The sequence below is a fragment of the Apium graveolens genome, chromosome 6, assembly GCF_009905375.1.
Source record: "Apium graveolens cultivar Ventura chromosome 6, ASM990537v1, whole genome shotgun sequence".
Taxonomy (NCBI): domain Eukaryota; kingdom Viridiplantae; phylum Streptophyta; class Magnoliopsida; order Apiales; family Apiaceae; genus Apium; species Apium graveolens.
Genome location: NC_133652.1, coordinates 159,301,686 through 159,313,801, shown reverse-complemented (window position 1 = coordinate 159,313,801; position 12,116 = coordinate 159,301,686). Strand labels below are relative to the sequence as shown.

At 49.8% G+C, this 12,116-nt stretch overlaps 1 protein-coding gene across 1 annotated transcript; it reads right to left on the bottom strand.

Moving 5' to 3' along the window:
- Positions 1-3,105: 3,105 nt before the first annotated feature.
- Positions 3,106-7,523, bottom strand: LOC141665552 (uncharacterized). The gene is made up of 5 exons (XM_074471535.1): positions 6,621-7,523; positions 5,883-6,506; positions 4,845-5,663; positions 3,945-4,301; positions 3,106-3,117 (listed from the first exon to the last, which is right to left on the bottom strand). Exons 1-5 carry the CDS (start codon positions 7,521-7,523, stop codon positions 3,106-3,108), a joined length of 2,715 nt encoding a protein of 904 aa, XP_074327636.1.
- Between the last annotated feature and the right edge of the window lie 4,593 nt (positions 7,524-12,116).

The following is a 12,116-nucleotide window of genomic DNA, read 5'->3' as shown; positions in this document are numbered from 1 at the left end:
CATGCTTTATTCACGCACACCATGCGAGCACACACCACCTGTTCGATGCGAGTTCACACACAACCACAACGCGCGATGCGAGTCCTTTTGCTCGTTTAGATACTTAGGTGCGATCCCGTGTGAGATGTGAGGACACTTAGGTGCGATCCCATACTTGTTTTTTTTTTGTTTTCTTTTTAGGGCCACACACTAATTTTCACCATCTTTTACAGATGTCGAGTGCGTCTTCAGCCCGCTCCTATGGATCATCTCGCTCTTCCTCGAGCCCGGCTCGCACCTCTGCTAGCCCGGCTTGCTCTTCAGCTACTCCATCTCCATTAAACCAATACCCTCCTGAGCAGCGAGGCTCCAAGGACTTCCAACGCGAGCTGACCTCTCTTTCTGGTCGTCTTAGCCAACCTATCTCTCCCGGCTCAGCTATCACCCCTCAAGGGGCTTTGAACATTGCCAGAGTTGAGAACTCGATGCGAGCAGCTGGATCCGGCTCGCTTGATATTCACCTCGACCCGAACCCTGAGGATTTTACCAGGGAGAAGAATATATATAATTGGAGAAATAGGCCCATGGACCTCTCTCATATTCCAGCCTCCCTTGGGGTAGAAGAGCTGCTAAACCGCGAGCCTGCTCCCTTGGATAAAGACCGAGCCGAGGAGATTTTAAGAGAAATGGCTGAAGAGAGGGCAGCCCGTCTGAGGCAAGCAGCAGCTAACCACCTCGACCCCATTCACCTTGACTCAGAATCAACTGACAGCGACCTGGGGAGTGCATACTATGATACCAGGAAGAAAGGAAAAGAGCCTGTAGCTGCTGAATATCCCATCCTGGGACTCGAGGGTGAAGAGGACGGCTCGCATTGGTCCTATGACTCTCCTCAGAGCGAGGAGGTGGCAGATGTTACAAGTCAGTACAAGATTTGTAACTATAATTATGCCCCCGCGGCCTCTCCTGAGCCTTATGTGCCTCCTGCCCAGCCTGAGCTCGAGGGTGAGATTGTTTTCAAAAGGCAGATCATTCCTGATGGGGAGGAGAGCTCAACTGCAAACGAGGAGGTTAAGGTGCTCGCTTGCCGCGACCTGCCTACCTCGCTGACTCAGAAACATCTGGCCGAGCACATTGAGCAGTTTCAGCTCGAGGGCCATATTGTCTTGCCCCTACCTCATATGAGATGCTATAGATTCAATCACTCGGAGAATGGAGGCAGGGTGCCTCGCATGGTCTTGTCCACCTTCCTATTAAGGCTGGGAATCTCCTCTCCTCTTCATCCCTTCATCAAAGATGTTTGCGAGTACTTCCAGCTCGCACCCCTTCAGATCAATCCAAACGGATACCGGGCCGCCCTCGCATTGTACATCATGTACCACAAATGCGGGTACCCTTCTCTAACCGCGAGGCAGCTGGGTTACTTCCTCCATTTGAAGCATTCTCCTAACGACTTTGGGTATTTCTACTTCTCTGTCTGGCCGTGCTTCAACAAGAAGAACCTCATCCACAACGGGCCGAGCAACTCAGGGAAGTGGAAAAGCCCTTACTTCTATATCCACGAGGTGCCTCGAGTCCAGACTCATTTTTATTATAATCCATGTAAGTTTTCTCCTGCCCGCTCTCGTCTCTTCTACCATAGCTCTTTCCTTTTAACAAGAATTTCTTTCATCTCCAGCCACCCCGCCTCGCACTGTCCTTGTGGGACAGGAAAAGATAAACGCGGACAGTCTTCTAAACCTTCCTAAGGCGGACCGGGACATCCGAAAACTCATAACGACCTCCAATCTGGTCGCATGTGGGTTTTTGAAGGAAGGAGTGAGGCTGACTCCTCAGAAGAAATCTAGGAAGAGATCCAGAAAGGGTAAGAATATCGGGCCCGCACGTCCGGGCCTGGCTGCTCGCATGCGCGAGCTCGTGTGCTCACTTTTCCTACATGCATCTTGTTTTACATCGCACTTTAATTCTCCGTATTTTTCACCTGCTCGCATTACTTCTTTCCTTTGCATCTTGCTGTGACTAATCTATTGCTTTGTTGTTTTCTTTTTCAGAAATGGCCATCTCCCCTATCCCCTTCATGGAAGAGGCTGAGCAGGCTGCGGCCTCGGGCCCAGTTCAGCCCGCAGCTGTGAGCACAAGGGCTCGATCTCAGGCCAATCCTCCGGCCCGCATGACTACTCTCTCCGAGCATCTCAAGGATTCAGGGCCCTCTCCTCGACTAAAGAGGCATAGAGGTAAAGAAGGAAAAACTGGCGAGCCTGAGCCAAAGAAAGCTGCTCCCTCTGATGCACCTCTTCCCTCTTCTTCTTCTGCCAATGCGGTTGCGACCACATTCGGCCGGCTCGCCCAAGGTCACATCAGCGAGCAGGATTTAAAGGATTGGTCTTCTTCTGCTCTCGAGGTTAACCAGGATGCACTCTCCCGAGCCGCGGCCGAAGTATACTATCGTTAGTTATCTAAGGCTCGAGAGATGCGAGCCCTCAGCCAGACCAACACAAAGCTCGAGGCTAAAGTCAAGTCCCTTCAGAGTAAGGTCGCTGAGCACGGGCAAGAGAAAGTTACGCTGGTGAACAACTATAATCAGAAGATAGTTAACCTGAACGCTGCTCATGACAAGGCCCTAAGGGAGCAGAAGGAGGCTCATGACCTGGCTGCTGAGGCATGTAAGAAGGAGAAGGATGCCCTCGAGGAGAGGGTGCTCGAGCTGGAGGGATCAGTCTCTGCCCTGACCGAGGGCCGTGAGGCCGCCCTCGCTGATGCTAGGAACCTGGGGGCCAGGAATTTCATGAAAGTCTTTATGAAGAAGGTTCCTGACTTCGATTGGGCGGCTCTGGGTGCGAGCACAGCGAGGCATGCTGACAAGTTGAAGCTGGAGATGGAGAGGGATGCCCAAATTGCTGAGGAGGCTCGGCTCGCGGCCGAGAAGGCCCAGGTCGCTGGTGAAAATCGTGAGGGAGCAGAGGCTGATAACCCTTAATGTAATTTTGATTAGAACTAGACTTTTGACTGGGTAAGCGGGCACCCCTCTCGCCTCGCGCTTGTATTTGAAATATTCTGCCTCGGGGCATAACTTATTTAACTTTTGTTTGTATAAAATGTCCAAGTTTTTTGTGCCCGCGTATGTCTTTACGGTGCTAGCTATTTTTTTTTTTTTACCATGCTTCTACTGACCAAAAAGTAATCATAACTCTGGCCGCTTATGGCGAGCGTTACCCCTTCACTGCGAGCCCAATTTATTCAGCTCGTGTCATTTGTTTAATCAAACAACCATTAAAAGAGAATGCCAAGTGGAACAAGCCCGCATTGACTCGCAGGTGTTGTAGGTGTGCTCGCACTAGGAGCTCGCATGTGTCTTCTCCTCGCATCATGCGACTTTGAGTATGTTTGATGGAGGGCTGGGCCCCCTGGGTCGCATTTATGGTTTTGAGGGCCAGGGTATGAGCTTGCATCGCGGGCCTATATCTCTATCCACATCTTTTATCTACTATGTGTTCGTATTTGTCTAAGCGGGCCGTGGCCCGGCTCGTTTCATGTTCTTGGCATCAAGCGGGTCGGGGCCCAGCTTGATTTAACATGTTAATAAAACAACTGTTCTGTCCTCGCATGGGTTCCCAAGGATGGGGTCCCCTGCTGGGTATTTAATCTATTAACAGAAGTTAAAATATCAAGTGCACAAATAGAGATCAATCGTTTATTCATAGATAATGGGAAGTGAAAGGAATACATGCTTGTGGTCTCAGGGAGGCACTTATATGGCACTACCCCCCGAGACTTAGGAATATTTGAAGATAATACTAAGTCTGAAAAGAATAATATTACTGATAATACTTGCGAAGGTGTTCCGCGTTCCAGGCTCTTGGGATCAACTTGTCTTGCATATCATTGAGGTGGTAGGTTCCCTCCCAGAGCACCGATTTTATCTTGTAAGGGCCTTCCCAATTTGCTCCCAAGACTCCGTGACTCACCACCTTGGTATTTGGCCTGACCCGGCGTGGAACTAAATCTCCCACCTTGAAAGTTCGGGCTCGAACCTTACTGTTGTAATGCCTAGCTGTCCTCTGCTGATATGCCGCAATCCTGATCTGAGCCTCTTCTCGAGTTTCTTCGATCATATCCAAATAGAGCCGATGATTGACCTCGTTTGCCTCTAAGTCATAGTTGTCCCTTCGAAAAGATCCTGCTCCCACTTCAACGGGCACCATAGCTTCACACCCATACACCAGAGAGAAAGGGGTCTCTCCAGTTGTGGTTCGGGGTGTAGTGTTGTAAGACCATAGGACCTGGGCGAGTTCTTCTGGCCATGCTCCTTTCTTCTCTTCAAGCTTTGCCTTTAAGGTATGCTTAATGATTTTATTAACAGCCTCTGTCTGCCCGTTACTCTGGGGGTGGCAGACTGCGCTAAAGCTCTTCTGAATCCCCAACTGCTCACAAAACTCTCGCATCTCCTTGCTATCAAATTGTTTCCCATTGTCAGATATCAGCTTGTAAGGGATGCCATAGCGACATACAATAGCCCTGTATACAAACTCCCTGAGCTTTCTCGCTGTGATAGTGGCTAGGGGCTCGGCCTCTGCCCACTTAGTGAAATAGTCTACCGCAACTACCGCATACTTGACGCCTCCCCTGGCCTTCGGGAGTTCCCCAATCAGATCAATTCCCCACATGGAGAAGGGCCAGGGGCTCATGAGGGATGTGAGAGAGGCCACGGGGTTGTTGTAATAATTGGCATATCGCTGACACTTATCACAAGCTCGGGAGAATTCAAAGGCGTCTTTTTTCAGCGTTGGCCAGTAGTAGCCTTGACGGAGGATTTTCTGAGCTAGAGAGCTACCCCCCGAGTGATTGCCACAAATACCCTCGTGTACTTCCCTTAGGATGTAGTTGCATTCCTCCCCATGTATGCATTTGAGAAGAGGAACACTGAACCCTCTTCTGTATAGAATCTCGTCGTATATCACATAGCGGGCTGCTTTGTATTTTATTCTCCTTGCCTCGTTCTTTTCGTCCGGAAGTGAACCTTCTCTTATGTAAGCTAGAATAGATGTCATCCACGTGGGGCCGAGCTCATTATTGAGGCTGCCCACCTCGTGCTCGGGCACACTAGGTTGCCTCTGTATATCAAGGGGCACGGTCCCTAGCAAAGTGCTCTCGCGGCGTGAGCCGAGCTTAGCTAGCTCGTCCGCGCCTTCATTCTGCCCGCGCGGGATTAGTTCCAGCCTCACCTCGTTGAATCTTGCGATTATCCTCTGTGCGCACTTCAGGTAAAGCTCTGTTCTCGGCCCCTTAGCTTGATACCCCCCATTTATCTGATAGACCACAATCATGGAGTCACTAAACACATTCAAATTCTCGACCTTCATTTCCAAAGCTAGCTTGAGACCGTTGATCAGGGCCTCATACTCAGCATCATTGTTGGTTGCATGAAAGGCCAGATGGGTCGCATGTCTGATTTTGTGAGCCTCTGGGCTGATTAGCTCGATTCCAGCTCCTGCTCCATCACCGTTAGAGGCACCATCCATATATAGGCTCCACCATGGGGCACTATTTTGTCTTTCCAGTCCAACTTCTTCTGTGCTAGGTATAACAATAAGGGCTCCCGGCTCCACTTCTTGATGTGGGGGAAATTCTAGCACAAAATCGGCCAGGGCTTGGCCTTTGATCGCAGTCCTTGGCTTATAATCCACCTCGAATTGGCCGAGCTCAACCGTCCACTTCAACATTCGACCAGAAGATTCTGGTCTATGCATCACTTGTCTGAGGGGGTAGGAGGTTCGCACTTCTATCTTATGTGCCTGAAAATAGGGCCTGAGTTTTCGGGAGGCCAGAATCAGAGCATACGCTAGCTTTTCGAGGCTTGTGTATCGAGTCTCGGCATCGGCTAGCCTTTTACTCACATAATATACCGGGAGCTGGACACCATCCTCCTCTCGGACTAATACTGCACTTATTGCAAAGTCGGAGACGGCCAAGTATAGGATCAAAGTTTCTCCTGCTTTTGGGTTGGACAACATGGGAGAGCTACTGAGATGCTTCTTTATGTTATGAAAGGCTTCCTCACATTCTTCGGTCCACTTAAAGTTCCTCCCCACTCCTTTGATTGCTTTGAAGAACTCTTGGCATTTATCGGAGGATTTTGAGACGAAGCGGTTTAAGGCAGCTACTCGTCCCGTTAAGCTTTGAACATCCTTCACCCGTCGAGGGGATCTCATCTCGAGTAGGGCTTGTATCTTGGCTGGGTTGGCCTCAATGCCTCTATGGTTGATAATAAATCCCAAAAACTTCCCCGATTCAACCCCAAACACGCATTTCTGGGGGTTGAGTTTCATTCTGTACTCCCTTAGGATCTGGAACATTTCTGCCAGGTGGCGGACATGATCCCTCGCTTCTTTCGATTTTACCAGCATGTCGTCTACATAGGCCTCCATAGTCTTCCCCAATTGATGTTTGAACATCTTATTCACCAGCCTCTGATAGGTTGCCCCCGCATTAAGGAGCCCGAAGGGCATCCCGATGTAACAGTAAAGGCCCTGATCAGTAATAAAGGAGGTGTGCTCCTGATCTGGCCCATACATGGGGATTTGGTTATATCCCGAATAAGCATCCATAAAACTAAGCAGCGCGTGCCCAGCCGTGGAATCAACCAGCTGGTCGATTCGGGGTAGAGGAAAGCTGTCCTTCGGGCAAGCTTTATTCAGGTAGGTGAAGTCTACACATGTCCTCCACTTGCCATTGGGCTTCTTGACAAGCACAGGGTTGGCCAGCCATACGGGGTAAAAGGCTTCTCTCACAAGTCCTGCCTCCATTAATCTATCCACTTCTTCTCTGAGGGCCTCTGCCCTCTCTCCACTAATCGGCCGTCTCTTTTGCCTAACCCCCTTCTTTTTCGGGTCCAAGTTGAGCCGGTGGCACATGACATTTGGGTCAATCCCTATCATATCGGAGTGTGACCATGCAAAGACATCTAAATTCTCCCTTAGGAAGCGGGCTAGATCCTCTCTCAAGTCAGGACTTAGGTTAGAGTCTATTCTGAGTACCTTGGAGGGATCATTTGAGTCTACCAAGATCGGGATTGTGTCCTCTGCGGCCCCGGCCCTCTCGACCATTGAGGGCATTCTCGGGTCTAGATCTGCTCGAGCCTCGCTAGTTTTTTCCATTTCCGTGATTGCCAAACCTTCCGCATCCTTGAGCTCGGTTTGGTGAGCTTGGGTCGGGTTTATCAAGCGTTCAGAGGTCGCAGTTACAGTTCGAGTGATTCCGTCGGGTGGGTCCATAGTGATTGTTGTTTCTTTGTGTGCCCACTTCCCTCTCCTAAGTGTTGCAGTGATTTGTTCTGGGCTCTCTTCTTCATCACTTGCTTCCTCTACAATCCCCTCTTGTATCAACATGATGGGCTGAGATGCTTCCATTAGTAAGGCCCCTGGGCGTGGTTCCACATGAATTCCCATGTGCTCGAAGTAGTTCTCGGGCAACTCCTCAATTGAAATCAAATTACAAGTCTCGTGGCCCTCAGAACGTATTCTTTTCCTGCCCTCTGCCTCTTCCATGGGGATGTCGCACTCACCTGCTTCAGCTATCTCCCTTGAGGCATTTCTTGACTCGGCCGCTTTGAGTGCCTGATTGTAGCAGACCCTGGATTCGTATTGACAGCTCTTCAAGATGCCTATCCCCGTGGGGGTTGGGAATTTTATCGTCATATGATGGATCGAGGTCACCATCCTCATTGCCCTCATAAGGGGTCTGCCCACTATAACATTGTAGGCACAAGGCTGGTCTATGAATGTAAACATAGCGATCTGGGTGGCCACATGAGGCTCCTCTCCTATGGTCACCGGGAGCCGAATTGTCCCTTTCACTCCGATCGAGTCTCCCGTAAACCCGTACAGGTGCCCACCTGTTGAGGTTAATTCTCTATCCAATAATCCCAGTTTTTTGTAGGCATCATAAGTCAAAACATCAGCCGAGCTCCCGGTGTCCACCATTGCTCGGTGAACATTCACCGTCCCAATCTTCATTTTTATGACTAGGGCATCGGTATGAGGGTAATGCACCCATTTTGCATCATTCTCTTTAAACACGATATCATCGACCTCCCTTTCAAAGAGCTCCGGGGGCCTTTGGCTTAGATGATTGACGTTGGTGAGCGGCTTGTCCTTTGCTTCCCGGGCATATCTGTCCATCGCCTTCCGGCTGTCTCCACCAATATGAGACCCGCCTAGAATAATATGAATACTACCAGCCCGAGGGACCCTTTCTTTGTCTTCTGGGGGCGGAGGAGGGACGGTATGATAATCCGTCCTGTGTCTTCGAACCTCCTTGACAACCCACTCCGTAAGCTTCCCCTGTCTAATCAAAGTCTCGATCTCATCCTTTAGTTGTCTACAATCAGCTGTATCGTGTCCGGTGGCCTCATGGTATGCACAATACTTCGAAGTGTCTCTTTTATTGTAGTCTGTGAGAGGAGTTGCCTTCCTGAATACCCCCTTCCCCACATATGTAGCATATATGTGGTCGATAGAGGCTACCAGAGGGGTGTGTGTCTGCCATTTGCTTGTATAAGGCCTTCCCGAATCTTTAGTGGTCTCTTTGCCACGGGCAGACATTTTCGGGCTCGAACTACGCCGATATGTCTTCCTCCTTTCGTCAGGGCTTGAGGATCGGTCCCTCTTGTCTCGATAGCTTTCGCTGATTTTCAGCTCTCTCATCGATTTCTCTACCCTCTTGAAGGGTTCGGCTTGCTCATAGAACTCGGCCAAGGTCCTCGGCTCACTCGCTTGGAGGCTCTTCCAAAATTTTGATCCTTCTTTCAGCCCTGCTATCAAGAAATTTTTGATGGTCTCCTCACTGGCTCCTCTCACCTTGGGGACCTCGGCGTTGAACCGACGAAAGTATTCTGCCAAGGGCTCCCCCTCCCTTTGCTTGATGTTGGCTAACGTGGCCACAGGAGGCGAATAGTGGAGGGTCGACTGAAATTGTCTGACGAACAAGTCCTCCAATTGCCTCCACGTTCTTATGCTAGCCGGTCCCAACTTGGAGAACCATTGTTGGGCACTACCTCTGAGTGATGCCGCGAAGAGTCTGCAACGGGTCATCTCCGGCACCTGATAGACTTCCATCTCAGTGTTAAATTGAATAAGGTACTCCGCCGGGTCGGCTTCGCCGTTAAATAGAAGGTCGGGGTTGTGCCTAAACACCCGAGGTAGGGGGGATGATCGGATAGCAGCCGTAAACGGAGAGGGGGCAGCCGAAGCAGGGGGCCCTCTCTTCTCTTGCTCCATCTCATCTAAGATCCTTCTCAGGTCCCTTACTCTAACAACTTCTCCTTCTCTGTCACCTCCCGCATTACTCGAATGATGTGAGCCCTGAGGTCGTTCGCGGCGTCCCCCTCCTCCAGCTCGGTCCTGCGACTCCTCTTCACGATTGTATATGCGTCTGTGTCGCTCCTCCCTCCTGGGTGAGGTGTGTTGACGTCTTTCCGGAGGGGTCGTTGCCCGTTCCCTTTTCGAGCCTCTTTTATCCACGGGCTCTTTCTCTTCTCTCTCCTTCTTACAATTCTCCAATTTGAGCCTGAGGTCATGTTCGCTTAGTTTTCTACCCACTCGGTCTAGCACGCTAGTTGACCTTGCCTCAGATGAAGCTAGCTTCGGCCCCGATCTCGTAGAGATCTGGCTGCCCCGCTCATCATGGCCTCGGGGTATATCTTTCTTTTCGCGTGATGTTTCTTTCTTCTGTTTGGTCTCGGTTGCCACGTCATCAAAATCCTGGATCAGCTTCTTCTGAGGGCCTTTGCCCTTCCAGCTACGCTGTGAGACCTTGAGGCGGCGCGCCTTACGCTTGGCGTTCCGGACCGAGCTTCTTTCTACCTTTGACATTCGGGCGTTGATCTGATTCATCTGATCGGCCAGCCCTTCGAGATACGTCATTACAGCCTGCCCGTCCACGGTTGCAATTGGTGGAGGTGGCGCCTGATTCTCTGGGGGCGTGTGTTCGAAAGTAGGGTCCTTCTTGCCTCCGCTCCCTGGTGTCGTCGCTTGCTTGCTTTCTTTGGTCATCTTTCTCCCTAAGATGAACGCCCCCTCCTTCTAGCGCCAAATGTTATAGGGAGAATTTCGTATAACAATGTTGTGGAGGTTAATGGGCGGAACAAAGATCAAGGACGCATGTTACGAGCCCAGCCCGCATGTGCTGGCCCACCGTCCTTGATCTTTGTTCCGCCCATTAACCTCCACAACATTGTTATACGAAATTCTCCCTATAACACCTGGGTTTGGTACTGGTTGCTCAACCTCAATTTCTCCTTCTTCAGCCTCTATCTCAAATCTCTCAACATCATATGTTTCCTCTTCCTCTTCATACAGGGAGTCATCCTGTTCCACATAATCCTCATCTTCCTCTTCACTGTGTTCTTGGTTCCTACCGTCCTGGTTATGGCTTCCCTGGTCCTCAGATCCAGGGTTCGCCCTAGTTCCAATCTTTCTTGGCAGCATGATACTGATAAATATTTGGGAAATTCCATGTTAGGTCACAATCATACACAACATTGTGCCTTGCACAGTTCTATAATGGGGAGAATGTATCTCGCAATTCTATTATATTATGACAGTTCTAATAAGAAGTGCAGTAATAATAATGATAAAAACAGTGATCTCGTCACTAAAGAACTGAACTGAAAGGAAACAAATATATACATAATGCGAGAAATACATAGTTTGATCTGGTCAAAAGTACAACAGTGCTACAGCCATGTGTCCCAAAAGTGATACACAATAGTCTATCTGTCTAGTCAGAAAAAGGGATGCTATATACAAGTCAACTATCCCGGAAAATCGGCTCTTACTAAGGCCTCGACTAACTAGACAACTAGACTATCCCATCGTCAGTCCTGAATCATACACCGAAGCGGGTCAGCTCCCATACCCTTTCCATCGCACGATGGAAGATATAGTCGGCCTGCTACCTGGAGATCCTACCATGCCTGTCCCCTTGGAGCGATCTGAGTCTCGCTCGGGACGTGAGCTCTATCCCCGTCAGCTCCCTCCTCAAGGATCGGGGTATAGCAGCCCTAGTCTCATAAGCTCGGGTACGCCTACCCGCCCTCTCCGCATCCCACTCCCTCCTGACCTCATCCAGCCGGGCCTCAGCAACAGCCACTCGGGTCCCCAGTACATCCTGAACATAGCCGTGGGCTAAGAAAGACTGCCTATGGGCAGGGTCAAGAGGTGGTGAATCCGGAGCCGCTGGGGGTGCCTCATCGGTCTGCCTAGGCTCGGAAGTATGGGTCTCTGAGCTGTCATCATAGGGGATCCAAGATAGTGGTGGAGGGGTAGGAGCTCTGACCACCGGGAGTGTGGGTAAAGGGGTACCAGTGTACACTACCATAGCTCTGATACGCTCCTCAGCTACTGGGACCTCATCCGGGTCCTCCTCATATGAAATAGAAATGACCTCTGTCTCTGACTCCTCTGAGGGGTCCTCCTCATCCTCCTCCATCTCAGACTCCTTCTGATCCTCGACATCTAGCAGTGCCTCATCATGCTCACGCTCGAACATCTCAGGGTCCTCTATCTCATATGCCTACACATTAAACGAGCTAAGTTACTATCATGATACTTATAAGGGTTCCCGTAAGGGTTTTAACTGTCAACACTACTTTAAGTAGTCCGACCATGAACTTGGCAAGAGTTCTTATTATCTTTGTTAGTTTATCATTATATCGTCGCATCATCTCTGAGGTTTATAACGCTTAGCTCTGATACCATTTCTGTAACACCCCCAGATCCGGGGTCAGGGATCCGGGTCGTCACGGTCTTTCTTTCCACAATATCACTTAACTGAATTAATAATAAATAACCTCATGTTGTGACCCCACACTAACACACCACAACCCGTTATAGTCTCAGAGATGAAATTGAAATAAGTACAAGTCTTTGAATCCACAATTTAAAAGTTATTACAACCCAAAATGATTACTTGATAAGTTTACAATTAATTGCCATTATCTTCCACAAGTTATAATTATACATAATTGATTCCCAAAAGTAGAAGGTCTGATCTATAGATAGATCTACCTCTGCAGCTATAGCAGCTATGATCTCAACGGGAAGGCGCGGGGCGCTTCCCACGCTCTTGCGCTGGGTCTG